This window comes from Scleropages formosus, chromosome 25 (genome assembly GCF_900964775.1).
Source record: "Scleropages formosus chromosome 25, fSclFor1.1, whole genome shotgun sequence".
Taxonomy (NCBI): domain Eukaryota; kingdom Metazoa; phylum Chordata; class Actinopteri; order Osteoglossiformes; family Osteoglossidae; genus Scleropages; species Scleropages formosus.
This window is the reverse complement of record NC_041830.1, coordinates 9390648-9412071: the sequence shown is the minus strand read 5'-3', so window position 1 is coordinate 9412071 and position 21424 is coordinate 9390648. Positions and strand designations below refer to the sequence as shown.

Sequence of the window (21424 nt, the reverse complement as noted above, 5' to 3'; positions counted from 1 at the left end):
ACGTTGCTGTTTCAAAAATAGTTTTTTTTTTAAACACAAAGCCTAGGTTCCTTATGATTGTTACATAAAATTATGTATTACATATTTGTATAAACTATATTGCATTTATTCACTTAGCATACGCTTTTCTATATATATACTTCCATCAGGCTATAAATACTTTTTTTCGTTTTGTCTAAAGGTGTTGAATTTGTCATTATTATTTTTTCCAATGAAAATGCTTTTTGTAATTATTGTATTACTTTGCTGATACTTCTATCGAAAGAAATGTTCCTGCTGGAGCCAAGACCGTGAGAGAGAAAAGAACAGATTTCAACAAGAGAAGACAATTAATGATTTTCTTACTCACATGACTGTTTTATCAAAAGTAAAATACAATTTTAACTTGATGTATTACCAGAAAAAGTCAGGTGAAGCACCTTCCTTAAACAGGCATTTTATTGCAGTTCCTTGTATTGAACCCCTGTTTAGCTTTTTCCATATTCAATAAAATGTTGAACACAAGTGTATCCCTATTACAAATATTCATATTATTCAGATGCATTTTTTACTGTATTTTCTTATATGTTTTACAAAATGTCCACAGAACAGAAGTTTGGGACTGATGAGTCAACTCACATCCATCGTTCGAGCTCCTGTTGTGTCCCATATTTAAGGGAGAAAATTCTCAACAATCTGCATTTGATGAGCTTGTAAAGGCAAGACATTTTTATTTTGAGCCATCTTAGTCTATTAAATTTGAAGAAATCATTGTATTGCACAGCAGTACAATGACAAAGTCTTCAGTTCAGTTGTCTGAATGCAACTAGTTTGAATGCAACTTGAGTTAAATAATGTTTAAGTAAAATCTTGGAAGTATTTTTATATATTATAGCATTGTCTGGGACTTTTACAAAACCTAATCCCTAAATCAATCAATTTAATCTGAATTATGTGCAGATGATAAAGTTTAAACTGAAAAACATTACACATGCTTATGAGATGAAACAATTGTTGGGATTGATTAGGACATTGTGAAAATTACTTTTTTTATTTTCAGTAAATCAAGTTCAGAACAGACTTCTGGTCCCAATTAGGTTTGTAATTTGAGAAGCTGGTGTCAACCAATACACCAGACAACTGAACTCAAAGTTTCATTAAAAATAATGAACACAGTACACTGGAAACAGAATTGTTTATTACATGACCCATGCGGTTGAAAATTATTTAGACTCACATCATTTGCACACTTCTCATTGCATTATTATAGTGTTACCAGAACTTCACAGAAATTTCTCTACGGTGTAAAATATATATGATACAACAATTTACAAACATGTATAAAATAAGTACACAAACTGACACTAAATCACTGCTACTGACTGTATTTACTAGTACATTGGTCACACCCGTCACAACATTTGCCAACATGAAAAATAATAGCTGATTTCTGTTCACAGCTTGAATGAGACAAAGTCCCCCAGTTTCCTTCTTCACTTTTCTGTCATTGGCTAAGTTTTGAGAATTGGCAGAGATCTCTGGGTTCCACGAGGAGGGTACCAGCGCACAATTTGATACCTTTTTGGAAAAAGCAACTGTAAGATCAGCAATGCTCATACAGGAAAGGAAAAACAGAGACTGGGCTATGGTCCAAACACAGAATGAAAGATTCGCCATCCTGCGAGAGACCGGTTCTACAAAGGTTTGACAAACATACAGCGTTGCAAATAAAATAAAACTTGCTAGAAGAAGGTTACATGTCACTCCGATCCAGTCTCTAACCACTGTTCTTATTTGCATCACATAAAGGCCCACCTGAACTCCAGCCATATAAATAGCTATGTAACCTATAACTGAAAATACACCCTCTTTGTTGGCATGTAAGAATCCAACAGTTCTGTCACTTTCTTGAATAATGAATGACTTCAGTTCAGTTGTTTCAAGAGTGAACTGATAAAGTCCGCCAATAATAACTGCCAAGATCCATGACTTGTTTACTGGGAATATAGCCAGAAACACAGAGGCGACCACTCGGACTATAGCCAGTGTAAAAAAGAAATTCCAGTGCACTCCATACTCTGAGACATGCTCATGGTAACCTGTTGCTTTGACACTGATCAACCTTGCCATTCCAAGCAAAAACAAAGGCCAAACAGATGACGCTTGCTTGAACACGTAGCCGAAATTAGACGTCCGTGCATCCTTTCCCCGTGCTTCTGGACAAACCAGAGAATTTGCAAAAATGTAGGCTCCCACGCCAAAATCCATGACCCCTGTGCCGTAGGTTTCGGTTTTTGCGTAACGTCTGGGAAACACGCTGAAGTCCACCGCAAGAATACTAATAGCAGTTTTCACATTGACGAGAACTCGGAAGGAAGTCACAAAAGGGATGGGATGGGCCTTCAACTTGACTTGCAAGAAATTCTTCATGACATCACAGAAGGGTGTGCGAGCATTCTGCTTTTTGTTGTAGTAAACATAGAACACTAAACTGGCATTAATTGCTGCCAGGCTCATAATGACGAGGAGGAGGACATCACTCAGTATTGTGCACGACAGGACAAGGGGCAGAATCAGAACGGCAAAGTCCATAAGAAGGTGCAGATTCCCAGAAAGCGGAAGAACCCCTTTGTTGAGGTGATACACAATCAAAAGCAGTCCTCTGCTGATGAGACACAGTGGAGCAAGCACAGATCCCAGTGAGATCTCAGCCAGGCTGGTCCCATTCAGGTTGCTGACAAATGCCTCTTTAAGTTCCCTCTGAGACATTTCGTTCCTGACGAGAGAATAAAAAAGGAATGAATTTTCTACAGTAAAAAAGACAACTGGCACTGGCAAAATTTACTTCAAGTCAGTCATAACTAATAAGGTACAACAGAGGTTACCATTTGAAACCATTTAATAAATAAACAATAAGAAAATGTAAAGAATAACCAAAAAAAACTATCCAAAGTATGGCTATATAAAAGTACCTAGGTAACTTGGTCCTAGTTACCCAGAAACCTCAGGACGGAAGCCGGAAAGGGAAGCCTGGAATTTAACAAAAAAAAAAAAAAAAAGCATGATGATTCAAACGCTTTATCATGTGAATAAAAGTCAACCTACCTATTACTAAAGCGTCTTGTAAAGAAAACGTTAGGTGACTTGCGATTTAAGTACACATTCAAACCTTCTCAGTTAACAATAGTAACAAAATTATAATCTGAGTTCTACACAGAAACAAATACAATTTTCACAAGTCAATTTACCGTAAGTGTAATTTGCAGCAGGAAGACGCTGAATTTTGCGACATTAAGGCTAGTTCTGTCCCCTGTAAAAATGTTGCTATTATGACATTAATACAAATTATCTACATTCAGAAGTGCACAGCTGCACTTTTATTTCAAATAACAATTTCATCAGTTGTTTTATATTTCTCACACAAAAAAAAAGAAACCGCACGCTAATCCTAGCAAATTTTTCAAGCGCTCTTCCGCGTTAAAACAGTGGCGTTTCCGAATGACGTAAGAAATAGATCGTACACGATTGGCCCAGTTTTTGGTGACGTAAAGTAGACAGTCCTGATTTGTCACATTCTGATAAGGGGCGTTTCCGAGCGATGTTACGAATAGAAGAAGGCACCTGATTTGCAAAACTGACAAGGGCGTTTTTAAATACAGTCACACAGTAGGAGGGTCCGAATAGTACTTCTGAATATGTGGGCGTGTCTAAGTGACGTTAAAGCTCGGCGTGTTCTGATTTGTCAAATTGAAAACAGGGGCGTTTGGGAGTGACGTCACAACGTGGGCGTGTCGATTTGTCACCGCGGTAAGCGGTCTCGTATTTCACATGTATTCCAGCAGCCGGGAATAGTGTGCGGTGCGGGGAGGTTATTTTCCGTCCTTCAGAAGAAGGACTTTATTTCTTCCGACGAGGAACAGATATGGGTGTTTAGCTCTGCTCTACACAGTGAGATGGCCGGTGTGAAGAAGGAGCTCCGGGACAAGGGCGCCGTGGTCGGGGCATCATCATGTGTTCGGGACAGGGAGCGGGTCTCCTCGAGCTCGGCGGCGAAGGAAGGACGACAGCGACAGCCTGCGAAGCAACACGACGTCGTCGTAAAGGTACCGCTTCCTTTTATTTTTATCCATAAAATATCTTTGTCAGTTTACACTTTACAGTTAGTTATAACTTTATTTGCTTTCTTTGTGTAGCGGCTAAAATTTTAAACGGGGTGTAACCTCGCCCCTGACCTGTCCTGAGTCCTTGTTTTTTCTAAAAGCTCGAAAAATGCATCACATCATGATCAGTTTCAGTGATGTTACTGTCATTTGCTTTGTTTATGGTAAACACCAGTGTAACTGAGGACATTGAAACACGTGTCAAGAACCAGAGGGGGGAAGTAATGCAGCAAAGGCAATGTACCTGTCCATCCATCCATCCATCCATCCATCCATCCATCCATCAATCAATGTTCATTCAGTCAGTCAGTCCATCTGCCCTATCAGTTCATTCATTCATTCATTCATTCATTCAGCCCATCTGCCCTATCAGTCCAGCTATCTGTCTGTTCCTCTGCTCATCAATCATCCATCCATCCATCCATCCATCCATCCATCCTTAATACTTATTCATCTGTTTGTTTCTCAGTCCGTATGACATTCACACACACATCCTCCACCTGTCTACTCTTGCCTGCTTCCATCTTTCATCCAGCTGTCATCCACCCATCCATCCACCCATCCATCCATCCATCCATCCATCCGTCCATCCATTAGTCCACATGTCCATCTCATTATCAGTCACTGTTAATCCGCTTGTCACAGACAGCAGTCGCCTGAATGTACATCATAATCTGCCCAGAGATTATTCTCCAGGTCCTCTTCCTTTACCTGCTAGGGACTCCAAGTTGCGCATTTCTTCACACATCCATAATGAAGCATTCATGTCACAGAGGGTGCTGTCGTTTCATGGCTTTGGTTCACTCCATAGAGTATGAGTAAAGCATTATGGGTTTGACTTCATGCACCTTTTGTTAAATGTCTTGACTTGTCTAAAGCAAAGTGTTTGACATATTAACATAACCATATTGACAATGTTGCCAGGATTTATTTTTCCTTGATTACCTTACTTATGGAACCAACATTTGACATTTGGTAAGCTAATTAAGTTCCAGACATCACAAAACCATATGGGTTTTCAGGTCATTGCTGTTGTCCGAATGAGAGTAATCCTGGATTTGTAAATTTATAGCCTTCCTAAAGAAAACATCTAAGAATAACTGTAGTGTAGGCACATGAGTAATGTTTTGATTTCAAAAGCATCTATGATATGCTGAATGTACGGTTGGTTATTGTGCCGTTTGAATGAACATTATGTACGTGGACCCTCATTTACCGAATAGGTGGATTTTAAAAAAAATTTTTTTAATTGCTTTACATATGCCATAGAGACCCATAATGGGGGGTCTGCTTCAATTTAATAAAAAAGACTGGAAATATTGAGAAAAGAATGCCAAAGCTCTTCACCGTTTGATTTTACCCAAACTGGTAGTTAAGGAAATAATGGCTCCTTTGCGCTCATGTTTTTGGAACAAAGCAGATAATTGCAGGGAAACATTTTCTTTATAAAACAAGTTATGAAAAAAATGAATCTGTTACTCTCAGTGACTTTACACGTGAGGCCGAAAAAAAAAATACATATCGTTGTGTGTAAATTCATGAATGGGGTGTTGCTTTTTATTTTTTTTAATTTTTTTTTTATTTTTTTTTTTTTGGATGGTAATAGACAGTGTGTTGCACACTCAGCAGATGGAGTACAAAAATAGCCAGTTTCCTGGCTCTCCCACTGCCTGCGTGACGTGTTCCAGCAGCCTGCGCTCCTGTCGGGACAAAGAGCTCTTTGCACTTATCGAAACACCCTAGAGCAGCATATTGTAGAATTATCTAGGAAAATTGTTATCGATAAAAATTTTCCTAGTTTATCTCGTTTTTTGCGAATGCCACGTTAACTTTACATACCTAGACCATCAACGTGGATGTGAGTCTTGTCTGGAATAAGGAGGCTACGCTTCTCTAGATGTTAAATGGTGCCAACTTTGGCCTTAACACACACACACTGTCTGAACCGCTTGTCCCATATGGGGTTGCGAGGAGCTGGAGCCTAACCCGGCAACACAGGGTACAAGGCTGGAGGAAAGGGGGGGACACCCAGGACGGGATGCCAGTCTCTCGCAAGGCACCCCAAGTGGGACTCGAACCCCAGACCCACCAGAGAGCAGGACCCGTCCAACCCACTGCGCCACCGCGCCCCCGCGCCCCCGGCCTTACTGCATTTTAACCTAAAACATGTTTCCGCATTGCTGGTGTTTAGAAAAGCTCCTCTGTATCCAGGTTGCTCTCTGCAGCTGAGCAATAATCTGAAACGCATAAGCTTAGGTCAAGGTGAGCTGTGTCACGCAGGAGATAAAAGTTTTTCCGTGGAGTCAGGCGGAACCTGTTACCGTGCTCCGACGCGTGCCGGAAACATCGGTGCGCCGGCGTAAACACGAATAACTCTCTTAAATGTTTGTAATGTTAAAAAGGCAAACGCTAGCTTTGTGTTTACGGCTCCCGACTTGCAGTCGGAATGATTCCTGACCAAATCCAATGTGGTGCCCTAGACCAAACTTTTAATCCGGAGTTCACACCCTGCTGTATAAATGGGTGAATCCTTGTAAAGTTCATAAAAATCATAAGCTGGATGAATAAATGACTTTGGATTTATTTGATCCATTTTGCCATAATGCAGCAGGCAGCATAGTAGTTAAGCTTGTATCTTAAGGCCACAGGTCCGAACCTCTTGATCAAGGTACTAGCCATAAATTGCTCCAATTTGCCGATTCTGGGCAGCGGCAGCGATCCGCATCTCCCAGCCTGTCACGCAGAGGTGTGTATTAGATGCATCTTCAACTTTTCATATTTTCGACTTTTGATGGGTTTCGGGGAACGTAACCCCGTCATAAATCGGGGGCCACCTGTATACGCATAAATCATTTTAAGTAGCTCGACCCCGTATGTCACTTTAGGGCAAAAGTGTGAGATAAATGTAACTGTTTAAATTGCTTGGCCAACAGTTTTGTTTTTTATTTATTTATTTTTTTTAAATGGCCTACTTGTATGAAGGAGTAAAGCTGTATTTTGCCTCGGCAGTTCTGATGGAGAACTTTGGATTCTTAACGGTACAACAGCACAGCTCTGTCCCAGATACATAATCCATTGAGGTGCCTGTTGACCCGTACGGAACCGACAAAGTCCAAATTGTACAATGTTCAGTGCCCTAATAACACAAAGTCTTTTAGAACTGAAACCTAAATGGCAACGGATGGTTTTGCATCTTCTCCAAAGTCACCCGGTTCCTGTTAACTTATTGTTCTGAACCTGCGATGTGCCGTACAGGCGAACGGAGCACAGCAGACGGCACAGTCTTCGTGCCAGTCTCTCGACGCCTCGCTGGAGGAAGAGGTCAAAGCGTTCCTCATCAACGAAGACGAGCTGCACACCTACGACGATTTAACCAAAGTCAGCCCTGTGACCCCTAGTACAGGTAAAAATTTCTTTAACGATTTGACTACCAGATGAAAAAGAGATTCAGTTAATCCATTTATGGAGAAGGACATTTATTGAGGCCGTTTCTCCAAAGTGGCTTCCAATGAACTCTATGTAGTGTTACCAGCCCACACACCTTATTCACCGCGGTGACTTACACTGCTAGATACACTACTTACACTGGGTCACTCATCCATACATCAGTGGAACACACACACACTCTCTCTGTCACTCACACACTATGGTGGAACCTGAACAGCATGTCTTTGGACTGTGGGAGGAAACCAGAGCAGACACGGGGAGAACATAGGCTGAGCAGGGATCGAGCCCACGTTCTCTTACGCCACCCAGGCCCTGTGAGAACGCAGTGCTGCTCGTTGTGCCACCCTGTTTAGTGAACCACTTCTGTTTGAGTTTACAAATCGATCCCTCCTCACTCTGGAGTCTCATGCCAAGTGAAAGGGAGGTCAATGCTGTGCTACGCCTACTTCTGAAAAGTAGCTGTTGACTCAGAAGTCATGAATGCATAACAGATAGGAGAGGACGTCCTGCAAAGAGGCACCTGGCAGAGTCATTGTTTGGCAAATCTAATTTTCCCCATGTTCTCATGGCGCAGTTTTGAAATGCTTGCAAGCGAGGTATTCTGCAAAGGTGTTTTACACCCATGCCGGCTGCACGCTGGTGGCCCTGAACCCCTTCCAGCCCATTCCTCACCTGTACTCCCTGGACGTGATGAAGGAATACCACTGCGCCCCGCAGCCGCAGGTACGATGCTCCTGTGCTCAAGGCAGCAGTATCAGTGGTGCTCGTGATGACATAACCTACGGCAGGATTAGTCGATTTACATCAAGCCGGTTTAAATCATCATTTAAATCACATGATTTTTTTTCTTTAAAAACAAATCATTGATTTAAATTGTCTTCTTTTTTTTTTTTTCTTCTTTTTCCTCCCCACTCTTTTTTCCAATATGTCAAATCTTAAAAGGTTTATTTGGCAGCATATCTAGAAGCACTTGAAAACAGCTATAAATTACAGGAAAGGATCAGAACAAAGTACTTGAATGTCATTTAATCCGTTAATTTTATGAGTTTCTTGGGAATTAACGAGGATTCTGTGATAACTAAAGCGCAGTGTTTAATGCACAAGTCAGCTTATAACATGTCAAAAAATGAAATTACACTACAACTTTTGTATAACGATTATATTATAGTCCTTCATTCGCAGATACCAACAGTTTAACTAGAGTAGTGCGGGTTACTGACGGCTCACCCAGCTCATTGTTCTTTTTTTGGGCCTTGAAAAGAAATGCACGTTTGGCCACATTTTCTGTGCCAAGCCTCTTCCTAAGCTTAGGCTGGACAAGTCCATATGCGCTAAAGACGCCCTGTACGACTGAAGAGGATGCAGTGGCAGAAAGAAGCTGGTTGGCAGCAGCCACGGATTCTTCATCAATGACATCCCTTTTAACAATTGAAATTTAATCATTTTAAACAATTTAAAAATTTTTCAGAAAGAAGACATACTTTGGCAACATTGCTATTAAAATAAACAGTTACAGGCAATGATCAAGATTTTTCTTTTTAAAAAAAGTGTAATCTGAATAATAAATCTGATTTATTTTTCATAAAAACTGATATAAGAAATGACCAACGCTGACATACATCTTGTTTCATACACCTGAAGCTCTGATTTGATGTGATTTGACTGTTCATGTATCGTCACTGAGTGGCTCTTCTGTTTCTTGCCTAGGAGTTCAAGCCCCACATCTTCATTGTGGCTGAGGAGGCATACAGAAATGTCCAGGGTCAAGTGGAGCCAACAAACCAGTCTCTGGTGGTCAGCGGGGAGAGTGGTGCTGGAAAGGTATCTCACATTTTACCATGATACCAACTCTTATGGTTTAACAGAGAGGTGGACATGTCTTTTTTTTTTTTTTTTTCCCCCTCCCTCTTTACTCCTTCACTTAATTGACTCTCCCGAGAGAGGGTTTGATCATCCTTGATCACTTTATATCAGTATCGGGGAGAAAAAAGGTCAGAATTGTGTGTTTCGCAAGATGAGACAGAAATTTAGCATCCATCATTCTTCCATGCCTTGTGGCTTACATTTTACCAGGGTGAAGTTAATGTGAGAGATGTGTTTAAAAAAAAAAAAAAATACCGAAAAAACTTTGCCCGCCCCCCCTACCCCCAGACATGGACGTCCCGTTGTCTGATGAAGTACTACGCAACGATCGCAGCACCATCATCCTCCCAGAAGTGCCAGGACACAGTGGAGAGGATAGAGCGGAGGGTGTTGGACTCGAATCCCATCATGGAGGCTTTTGGTGAGGAATCGGAAATGGTCAAGTGTCCGTCCGTCTCGTGTGCAGGTTCTGCTACAGGTGCCAGCTCACCCTGTGCTCTCCTTACAGGTAATGCCTCCACCTTAAGGAATAACAACAGCAGCCGGTTTGGAAAATACATCCAGCTCCAGTTGGACAGGTGTGTCCCATTCATGTTACTCAGTGAAAATTCAGTGGTGGTGCTCTTCGAAATAATTTTATTGACGATGACACGTGTTTTGTTGGCTTGTTTGTTCATTCATTCATTTGTGTTTCTTTATCCATCCATCCATTCATTCATTGCTGTTTGTTGTTCAGGTCACAGCTGTTGGTTGGAGCATCCGTTCAAACGTATCTCTTGGAGAAAACCAGAGTGGCTTTCCAGGCTGCTAATGAAAGGAATTTCCACATATTTTACCAGGCAAGCAAATGGCTCACATGCAGAACACTTATACATGTATTAATTTATCTCACACTTTTCTCCAAAGCTGTTTCCCTTGTTAATCCACTTACAGTGATTTACTTCTTTTGGCCAGTTGCTACTGTATCAGTTCAAAGTACTTTGCTTAAGGGTACTGCTGCTGAAATTGGGGCGCAAACCAAAGTTGGCAGCTCTAAGCACTACGCCACCTGCTGGCCATATTGAGCCTGAAGGCACTCCTGGGTAGGTATCTCTGTGAATTTAGTGTTCTCTGTTTTTCTCTCTTGTTCTGTGTTTAGATGATGAAGGGCGCCACAGAGGAACAAAGACTGGAGTGGAAGATGCAATGCGACCGGCAGTTCAACTGGTTGCCAAATGCTGACAAAACCCTTGAAGGTTTGACATAGTTATGCTATGAAAGAAGTTGATTATAAAGTCAGCAGGAGTCTCACTTTCAGTTGCAGATGCATAAAGGAGCCATTGTGTCCGATACCGAGTCTTTCTTTTATTGCCAACGCCATGTCATTAACCTTAATTTAGCTCACATCTTTTTCCAAGGTGACTTACAGGGTAAGATAAACTTCTGTGATTTACACATTTATACAGCTGTTTTACTGTAGTGATTCAAGGATTTTATAGCAGGAGGAGGGTGTGAAGCAGGACCTTTTAGAGTGGAAAGCCACATGTAGTCCTACCCACTCTGCTGTCATCTGGTATTTCATTCTGTGTGTGTGTGTGTGTGTGTGTGTGTGTGTGTGTGTGCGCGCGCGCATATACATATATAACATTTTTATTTTTATTTTTTTCTGTTTTACAGAGGACTGTTTTCAAGAAACAAAACATGCCTTGGAGCACCTGGGCATTGATGTGGATGTACAGGGTCAGATATTCCGGGTAAACCGAATATGGCGTTTTCGATATGTGTCATTAAAAAACAAGCGATCTTTAACACGTACTGTAAGTTATTGTGTTTCTCTTCCTTGCCTCTGGTCATGACCAGATATTAGCAGGTCTGCTTAATCTGGGGAACGTAATCTTTTGCCCGTCGGATGACGAGTCCCAGCCTTGTAAACTCAAGGAACAATCCAGAGGTAAGCCTGTGTAATCTCCTCCTGGCCCTTACGTGTTCACTGCATTGACGCCATGTACTTATGCAGAGGGGGTAATACACTGTGTGTGTGTGTGTGTGTGTGTGTGTGTGTGTGTGAGAGATGCGTGATGCAACGTGCTAGGCTGTCCAGGTTTGTTATATCAGTCCTTTGCAGTAACCCACTTGGGTTTTTTATATTAAAGTTTCCTTTTTCTCAGAGGTCAGAAAGGTGATCCAAGGAACTCCTGATCATTGTTTTTAAAATTGTGGTTTTTTTTTCTCTCCCCAGCACCTTTCTAGATGTGTCAGCCAGTGTGGTGGGTGACTTGAGTCCAGTTGCAGCTCAAGTCACGTTTCCTTAATTTTCATATGGGAAGTTGTGATTTTTCTGAAATGGAAAACGTGATTCTTCCGAGGTTGGTGACCTTGCACGTGTTCCCCCAAACAGGTTTCCTGCAGAACACTGCAGACCTGCTCGGGGTCCCGTCGGAGGAGCTGGAGGCCTGCCTGAGGCTGCGGAGCCTTCGGGCCGGTAAACAGAGCGTGGTGCTGAAGCCCTGCTCGCAGGCCGAGTGCAGCGTTCGCAGAGACTGCCTGGCTAAGCTCATCTATGCTCAGTTGAGTCTTTAGAACATCAGCCCAACCCAAAATCAACCCTTTGCTCAATGTGTTCTCATTAAAGTATTACAATGAAACACTTCAAACCCCCAAACCATATACATATGTTTCTATATATGTATGAATGTACAGTGTGTGTGTGTATATTTATCTTTATTAATATATACTATATGTATTTATTTAAAAATATACCCAGTATCTAAATTTTATTTTGAGATTTTATGGAGGATAAAACATGATGAATGATACAGAGGGAAATAAGGGTATATTACTTCGTTTTGTATCAAACCAAATCCCAAACAACATAAAGTAACAATAAGCAACTAAATAAAAACGAAGACAAAAATAAAATGAAATAAATCTTTGAATGAATGAATGAATGAACGAAACACAAATACACACGTGAAAAGGACTCGGGTATAAAAGTGAATGCCGAGTTGTACTGCATGTGTTCTGTATTTTTATTTATTGTCTTGAAGGCTGCACATACATGAATGGTTTAATCAGTAGAACTCAGGCAAGAGGAGAAGGTTTTCATTCTCACCCCACAAATACTGTCTGTGTGTTACATGGTGAAACCACACACACACTGAAACCGCTTGTCCCAGCATAAACAAAATAACCCTTTAAATGGGGTCTTTGTGTCATTTCCATTTCTAAGTACACGAACATACAGTTTTGTAAACTGAATGTAGAGTAAACGGCATCTGGTAGACAAGAGGAACGCCGACACTCGCGCTTAACGGAGGAGGTGGATTTCTTCACCCGCACTGATGCAAAACGTGTCGTTATGTAAGCTGCGATGGTCTGTAATTTTCTCTCGTTCTCTGTGTGCGCAGCGTTTTCGACTGGCTGGTGGCCTGCATCAACAAAAGCATGTGCGCAGACACGTCCCGCTGGTGCAACTTCATAGGTAAAGGACCCCTCTCCAGAGACAAACTCGTACTCGAGCACGTTAAAGAGAAGGTCGCGCCCCGTGACCCGCCCTCGGGCCTGGTGCCTAAATCCTCTTTCGGTGATCCTCTGGGCAGGTCTTCTGGATGTCTACGGCTTTGAATGCTTCACGTCGAACAACTTGGAACAGCTGTGCATCAACTACGCCAATGAGAAGCTGCAGCAGCACTTCGTGGCTCATTACTTGAAAGCACAACAGGTACGGGACGAACGCTCTGGGTGCAGAGCCTTTGCCTGCTTCCTGACCCCTCCTGACCCTTCGCGTCCACTTCCGTTGTCTTCGCCGCAGGAGGATTATGTGTCAGAGGGCCTCGCCTGGTCCTTCATCCAGTACCAGGACAATCAGAGCTGCTTGGATCTGATCGAGGGCAGCCCTGCCGGTGTCTTCTCTCTCCTCAATGAGGTTTGATGTTGGCTCACACCATGTGGTTACACCGTTTGACGCCGTCAAACTTAGCAGAGGGCGCATATATTTTTCTTGTGCTCTATATCCTTTGTCTTTTTTTTTTTTTTTTTTTTTACCCCCCTTAGGAATGTCGGCTGAACCGCCCCTCGGACGCCAAGCAGTTCCGCATGCGGCTCGAGAAGGAGCTCTCCAGCAACGCCTGTGTGAGTTGGGACAAGTTCAGCAGGCAACCAGACTTCACCGTACTACACTATGCTGGCAAAGTGAGCTACCAGATCGAAGGCATGATGGAGAAAAATAAGGTAGGATAGGAAGATGGCGCAGCTCCTTGTGCCGCCTGCTGTCTCCCCCAAGGATAATATTGTCCTGAAAAAAAAGACGTAGGATTCTATGGATTCTCGTAAATTGCAGACATAAGTACCCTTTTTTCAGCAGTAAAAATTTGCAAGCGTTCCCAAGCCCCAAAACTGACACTGATTTGTAGTAAAACACCATTAAAATGAGAACAATTACTGCAAAAGTTGACATTAGTTATCATAACACAACATAACAAGGCCGTTTCCATGCATCTTTCTTATTTCCTCACTCATTTATTACATTCCTCGTTATTTTCTCTTATTCTCTGGTTGCGTCAACGCATCTTTGCACTGGTTGTATGTACGTACTGTATGTGTGTATGTATGTATGTATGCATGTATATGTCTTGTCTACTCTACACTATGAGCCGTTGTGAACCGAAACCAAATTTCTTATATGTGTGTGCATGCTTGGCCAAATACATCAGATTCTGATTAATTACTCTGTTTACTCTGTATGGCTGTTTAGCCGCACTTGTTCAGCTCTTTCATACCTCTTATTTACCATAAACTTAATGCTCCTAAAATGAATGGCACATACATACGATACTCATTATTTATGTACTAATTGAACCTCCGATGAAAACGATGAAAATGAAGCGACACTAAGCGCAGAGGTTGACGTGGTTTGGACAGTCCAAACGGGGGACACGATCGCTGACGCTATAAGAGGTGACACTGGCACACGAGGGCTGATGGAGGGCGAGAACTCGGTGTAACACGAGACGAGCGATAACTGAGAAGACGACGGCGTGTTGGGGCAAAATCCAAATTTGGTCCTCGTGAATGTGAAGAAACGTCTCGCAGATTTGGGGTGTTAAGGGAAACTCTTCGTAGTTTGAGTTCTTGTGAAATGAGTGCTCATGTCTTGGGGGATGACTGTACTTTTTGGCCTTTTCATGGGGGACACCATCAGTTCTCCTACAAAGCTCTGTCCCCTGCGTTGCTGAGCTGTCCCTGCTGACTTTCACTTATGTCTTCTTTCACTCCAGGACCCTGTACCCCCTGAGCTAGTACACCTGCTTCAACAGTCCCAGGATTCCTTGCTTCAAAGCTTCTTTACTGAGCACAGCACCGAGGACAGTAGTGGCAGGGGCCCCAGCAAAGTCGTCACCGTCGTCTCCAAATTTAAGGCGAGAACTGCCTCTAGCGTTCTTGATCGACTCTCTCCGAGCGTACGGCATCTGACGTCTTTCAGTAACCGGGGCTCTTAAGCGGATGATTTTTGACGACGACGTTGCGCCGTCTCTTCGCAGAACTCGCTGGAGAGCTTGATGAAGATCTTGCACAGCACCACCCCCCACTACACCAGATGCATCAAGCCCAACCCAGACTGCCGACCCCTGACGTTTAAGAAGGAGGAGGTCCGTGACATACGCGGCTTTTGTTTTTAATACATGCTCAGATTGGATGGCTCCCACGAACCAGGGTTCATGTTAGCTAGGAGGGTGTGCACCTCATTAGTTTAAAAATATCCTCTTTATCTATTGTCTGATTGTAATTCATGTTTGCTGTAGCCACGACAAGCCCAAAGCAGTTTAGCTGCTCCTCGTATTATGAGTAATAATAGTAGTAGTAGTAATAATAATAATAATAATAATAATGCATTTACGTCGTGCTTTTTATACATTAGAAATGCATGGAAAGACAACGGTCTGCAAAAGACAGTCAGTATGGTAGAAGTCCAGAACAATGGCGTAAAGCCATGTAGAAAATATACAAATGGGTAAATAAAATGGAAACAATTTATTTTTAATTGCAAAAAAGAAAATCCGAATATCCCAGATGCGCCGTCATCCAATGGCACTAAGAGCTTTTTTTTTTTTTTTTCTTGGCATTCTTCAGGTTATAAATCAGCTGGAAGCTTGCGGTATTGTGGAAACCATCAATATCAGTGCAGCAGGATTTCCTATAAGGTAAAGCACAACAGCTGTGTGGGACTCGAAGAATAGACTCTAGCGCTGGATCCTTTACCATCATCTTATGTTTTGTTTATATTATAATGATTCTGATGCTGTTCAATATTTCTTCAGGTTTGGACTGATGTTATGAATAAATCCTTTCTTTACCACCTACACCCTCTTTAGGATTCCTTACCTATGTTTCCTCCAACGTTATGGGCTCATCGTTAACTCCAAAATGTTCCATCGGTCAAGGGGTGAAAATGGTAGGTGTGGTTTATCTCACATTAACTGAGTTTTTTTCTTTTTTGGATATAAACACAAATACATTATGCAACTGTATGAAAGAGTCAAACTATATTTCAGTACGAATAAGTTTTAGCTGTGCGATTACAATAGTAACAATAAAATAATAAGGCGAACATTTGCACCGCAGTTGAGGAGGAAAATTTATGCTAACTCGGTTGCCATCGCCAATTATGAATTCTTTCTCGAATGTCAGTAAGTATGTTTGTTGAAGCGCAGTGCTCTCCGTTTTCCTGATTTTCTTTCTTTTCCTGTTGCTCCCCTTACTACAGTTTTGCCCTGTCATTCCTGTCTTCCGCTCCTCCCCTTCTCTCTATGGCTATGAAGAAGTAGGTTTTGAACTCAGAATTCGCATAAATGTTTACATTTCCTGCTATTTATACCACATGTGAAGCATGCTTGGTGATATTTTTTTTTTTCTTCTTCAACCAGTGACCAAAACAAGTGATGTCTTCACAGTTACATTGACATTTTACAGCCTTTGTTTTTAAGACATGTCAATAATCTGGATTTTTTTTTCGTTCAATCTTAATTTCTTTTCTTTCTTCTGTCAGTGGCCTTTCATAAATAGACGTTTCTGGTGTAGTGCCCAGTACAGTTGTGCCTTAAGCATGAGTCTAATGTGTTACTAGTGGTTTAACTGGCACCGTTATTATAGAAGAGGATGCAGATCAGATGGAATGACTGTGTAGCATTTGTACAGTATGTGCATTTTAATTAATTTGAACATTTTATGCTGATAATTTTGCGGAGATATTTTGCGTATCAAAAGTTTTTTTTTTTTTTTAAATTTTATTACTTTAAACATCTAATGATGGGACTGTTGGGTGTTGAAGGGCGAGGTTGGTATGTAATGTTGCGCAACGCCCATTCGTTGTCCCCCCCATAGGTCTGGACGTTGACAAAGACACGCTGCTCCGTGAGGTCACACGCATTCTCAATGCGGTGCTGCGGCGCCACTCCCTGGATCCCTGTGGCGACGCCGGGGGAAGGACGCGCAGCTCCATGGTGCACTGCGGAAGGACCAAAGTGTTCATGACGCACTCCATGGTTGGTGCGCCATGACAGGGCTGGGATGCGGCGGAATCGGTCTCCCGTCGCACTGACTCCATGTGAGACTCTGAATCGATCGCATCCCTCTCCGCAGCTGGAGCTCCTGGAAGGACAAAGGGACCGAGAGCGCTCCTCGAAGGCTTTCTCTATCCAGTGCTGCTGGCGGCGGCACTGCTGGAGGAAACGAGAAGCTCGCATACACGCCGCGACCCGCATCCAAGCTGGTAATTTGGTCTCGATGACATAAGTCCAGCGGCGTACGCTTGGTCAGTGGTCTCTCTGGCTAAGGGACATCAGCTGTCCACCTCAATCCAGTGTGTGGTTGTCACTGTTCAGGTGAAGGTTATGTTATTTAAAGGCCTTCTGTTCACATACTTGCTGGGCCTATATCTTTCTTAGACAGCCAGTTAATCCCAATGATTGTCCTCATCTTCCATATATTCTCTATAACTTTTTAATGGAGTCGCTTTGGAGAAAAGCGTCCGCTAAATAAATAAATGTAAATGTCATGGCCGGTTTTATATACTGGATGCATTCTTACCTCTTTCCAAAGTTCATGATTCTAATTCAAAGAGCTGACTGATGGGTGATGTTACAGATTTGAACAGAAGTGTGGAGGACAGACCAAAGGGAAGGGACTAACACTGACAGAGAACTTTAGAGAACTGTTACCACAGTGTAAAGAATGCAGTGTTTACCTGATTCCTGTGGGAATTTACTGGGGTAAAGAGGAACATTAATTTTTTTCAGTGTGAACCCATTCCTAATTTGTTCAAATGATTAGAGGGTGAAATTGCTATTTTTCTTAATTATGGGGAACAATAATTGGCTAAATTAAAAATGTAGTCTAAAAAAAATTAACCATAAGAAGTCATTTTTATACATGGCAATGATAACATTGAGTTATCAAGAGTATTCACGTTACAAGACGTTTATATGGTTTAAATAACCGAGTTCCTATTGCTATGTTTATCTAGTTTATTTCTAAAAGTCTGTATGAAATAAGTTTTTGTTAGCTGAGTTGGGTTTACCATAACCAGTGTTGTGATTGGTCGAGACTGTCCATGTGACAGGAAGCAGGAAGTACGTACTTTCAAAACTGTTAATTTTGTTTTGGAAGAAGTGTAGTGTTCGCATGAGAGTGAAATGCGTTGTAGGCAGTAAATAAAATACCTGATGTACATGTAAAATTACATTACTTCGGAGAAGAATGCAGCTGTACTAAATATTAAGCCTGTTTGGAAAAAAGTCCATATTTTCATAAGCAGTGGTGGTGTTTTTTCCATTGTACAGGATCACATTATATTTTTATTACTAGTAAAGAAGAGTGCACTTACACTCTGCTGCTATATATATTTTTATTTCAGCTGTACGATTGTGGTTGGTCAGAAGAGAAGTTCTGAGATGGCGCAGAGCTGCCACTGTCATCCAGAGATGCTGGCGCAAATGGAAAGTGAGTGAAATCCTTGAGTCGCCGTTTGCTGTCAATTATGGAAATGTGTGTGTGTGTGCACATGCTACTATACATATATTAACGTCACTTTTCCTGAGCAGGCCCACGTGGAGTCCTTGGCTGAGACAGAACTGGACGATGTCGCCAACATCGAGGCGGAGACACCCGTGTACGATCCCACCCTTCGGGAGCGGGGTTCCGTGCAGCTCTCCACATGCCAGGAGCCCGTCATGGTGCGGTCGTGGCCCCTAGGCCTGGCGTTGGCCTCGGCCCCCACCATCACCGTGGCTGTGACGGCTTGCGGCTTCCAGAAGGTGGTGTCCCTGATGACCTGTCTGAAGCTGTCCTTCAGGAGCACCGACTACAAGGTGGAGACGAACCAGTTTGACCAGGGAGTGGCCTCGATCAGGGCTCAGCCCCAGGTAAGACACCCCAGTGCCCACAGAACTATGTTATGTTATATAATAGAGTTTTAGTCTTTAGTGGCCACAGGTAGTGTTGTGGTTAGAGCCGCTGCCTCTGCACTCAAAGATTGCTGGTTCAAATCCCACCTCCAGCTATAGTATCCTTGAGCAAGGTACTTACCCTAAATTGCTCTAGTAAAATTACCCAACTGTATAAAGGGATAAATAATTGTAAGTGGCTTAACAGGGATTAATAATGGAATAGTCTCTGTAAAAACTTTAAACAAAGCTGCAATAAACACTATTTGTTCTGTCCATGATGTATAAGTACTTGTCCAGCGCAGGGTTGCGGTGTTCTGCTGTATCCTGGAAGCATACATCGCAGTGTAACACTTTTTATAAGCTACTTTAAAAATGCATTGAAATCAAAACATTCACTGCTGTTTACTGATCGGTCACACTGTTGTCCAGTGTTCTTCAGCTTCAGAGTACTTTTGGCTTTATTACCTGCGCCATAAATGGAGTCACTACTTGAAATGCATTTCTAATCCACAAAAATGTGTATAAAGTATTCTGTATGCGCTTCACCAAATAAACCTTATGCGATAGGATGCCATAATACACAGAATAATTACAGTGCATGTAATTATAAACATGATTATAAAATACACTAATTACTGTTAAGAGTAAAAATATAACCAAAAACTAAATTATACGGAATAGTCACGTGGTACAGAGTTCATGTAGCTGACTCAACTAGTGTAAAGTGCATTCTCAGGGGTTATTCATACATCAAAATCTTGTTTTTCCACATTTTTCAGTGGTTGCCACGTAAGTCGAACATCCTTTAAGTTAAATGTGATGTGGTTAAATAAGATATGACTACTGTACTGCCAGGATTTAATTTGAAATGGGGTTGGAAATTATAATATGTCTTTTTTTGGGGGGGGGGGGACAGCTCGACTGTCTGCTGCCCATATTGGAAATTGTAAATTAGAAAAGTGGTAGTAAATGAATAGGTTTTGGATATCGGTCTCTCTTTTTGAGTGAGTTTTGTTTTCTTCAGATATTTCATGACATAACTCTCCTCCCCCTCTTCTCCATTGTAGGAGTCTATTAAGCTCCATCTTCAGCGATCTCCGCTTCTGTATGCTGACATGTATCCTGGGCGGAAAACTGGAGGAATTACTGGCTTCAACCAGATCTTGCTGGAAAAAACATAATCTTGTCTTTCAATGTTTTCCTTGAATCTTTGCACCTTTTTAAAGATGAATGTGCACAGGAGATTTTTTTCTTCTTCTATAGCTGCCTTTCGATGTTTTATCTTTAAATCAGTATTTACTCAGTTGTCCTCAGGCTGATTGCCCGTACCGCCACACTACAGTGCCTCGTCTCTGGGACTTATCCGTCAAGTACCGTAAGCCTTATTTATACCCGTCTCCCGTTTCTGTATTTTAGTTGATTAGTTGGATTTTTTTAAACTGTAAATTGCTTCTTCTTTTGCGTTGTACTACAATGCATAATTGGTACAATCAAGGACTTTAAAGAAAGCGCAATATCAACAACACAGAAATGAATGTGGTTTTAAACCAGAAAGCACTATTGGGTAATGGAGAAACATCTAGTGCAATCATAGTTATTAGTTACATATGTATATTTGGGGTTAAAACACTAATTTTGAATATGAAGTTTAAGATTTAGACCTCCCTGGGCGTTTTTACTACTCATAGCTCCAGGTGGTACGTACTGTGCTTTTGTGGGGCAAACTTTGACAGCTGTTGCCTTGCTGCTGCAATGCTGAAGACTGGAAAGATGATACCACAGGAATAAAGCAACTAGTACGTTAATTTAAGTAACGGACAACTGCACATCGTCCTCGTAGTTGTGATTTATAGGGGAAGAAAAGCTTTGTGCCATTTCATGTTCTCGAATGCTAACTTGCTGCAACACGCTGGAAGCAAATTTCAGGTAAAATGAACTGACAACCATTTAGTGGATGTGCTTCCACTACAACAATGCAGAACTGCATTATTACTCGTCACTTGTAATGCTTCTAGAGCACTCTTGTTAGCCTACCCATAATTCTCAACCTGTTTCTAGAATAAGACATTTTCTGAATGGGTGTTGTTATTGAAAACCAAACTAAATGTGCTAAAAATACCAATGTTTGGCTACACCAAAAACAGCTGCTGCTAAGACAGATTTATAAAGCTGCTATAAAGGACACTAAATACATGTAAATGCTCTTATGGGCTGCCATTGCTAGTTATTGTATTTTGCTATTAATTGTCAGAGCTATTCCTATTGATAAATTAATTTTAACCATTTGTGTGCAGTGTTTTTCTGTTTCAAGTTTCACTATCACACTAAGCCTATTTTGTAACATTCACAACTTACTAGATATGTGCAGTTCAATGGCACCATACACAACACTTTCACATCTTTACCACAAAACACTGGAATACTTAGTGATTGCAAAAAATAAATTTTCAGAAGAACGCAAGATTCAGTCAGACTATAGCTGTCATCACCATATCTTCTTCGGACCCTGTCACCTTGTTCATTTTAAACTCTCAGAACTCAAGAAAAATAGGA

The 21424-nt window shown here is 41.7% G+C and overlaps 2 protein-coding genes across 4 annotated transcripts; one reads left to right on the top strand and one right to left on the bottom strand.

Moving 5' to 3' along the window:
- Positions 1 to 1165: 1165 nt before the first annotated feature.
- Positions 1166 to 3459, bottom strand: pigw (phosphatidylinositol glycan anchor biosynthesis, class W). 2 transcript variants are annotated; one of them, XM_018731048.2, is made up of 3 exons: positions 3228 to 3459; positions 2952 to 3009; positions 1166 to 2755 (listed from the first exon to the last, which is right to left on the bottom strand). In XM_018731048.2, the coding sequence occupies exon 3, from the start codon at positions 2746 to 2748 to the stop codon at positions 1252 to 1254; it is 1497 nt and encodes a 498-aa protein (XP_018586564.1). In that variant the 5' UTR covers positions 2749 to 2755; positions 2952 to 3009; positions 3228 to 3459; the 3' UTR covers positions 1166 to 1251. The 2 variants fall into 2 exon arrangements, with proteins under 2 accessions (XP_018586564.1, XP_018586565.1); XM_018731049.2 differs by lacking the exons at positions 2952 to 3009; positions 3228 to 3459 and adding an exon at positions 3085 to 3217.
- A 336-nt stretch (positions 3460 to 3795) lies between these two features.
- Positions 3796 to 21394, top strand: myo19 (myosin XIX). 2 transcript variants are annotated; one of them, XM_018731354.2, is made up of 24 exons: positions 3796 to 4082; positions 7395 to 7542; positions 8161 to 8309; positions 9294 to 9407; positions 9738 to 9870; positions 9958 to 10027; positions 10186 to 10288; positions 10588 to 10684; positions 11106 to 11182; positions 11289 to 11379; positions 11827 to 11995; positions 12836 to 12909; positions 13028 to 13149; positions 13240 to 13353; positions 13482 to 13658; positions 14705 to 14845; positions 14969 to 15076; positions 15558 to 15628; positions 15800 to 15879; positions 16809 to 16969; positions 17067 to 17196; positions 18340 to 18425; positions 18527 to 18847; positions 19939 to 21394. In XM_018731354.2, the coding sequence occupies exons 1-24, from the start codon at positions 3933 to 3935 to the stop codon at positions 20050 to 20052; spliced, it is 3000 nt and encodes a 999-aa protein (XP_018586870.2). In that variant the 5' UTR covers positions 3796 to 3932; the 3' UTR covers positions 20053 to 21394. The 2 variants fall into 2 exon arrangements, with proteins under 2 accessions (XP_018586870.2, XP_018586871.1); XM_018731355.2 differs by lacking the exons at positions 17067 to 17196; positions 18340 to 18425; positions 18527 to 18847; positions 19939 to 21394 and adding an exon at positions 16192 to 16248 and having other exon boundaries at positions 16809 to 16886.
- The last annotated feature ends 30 nt before the right edge of the window (positions 21395 to 21424 follow it).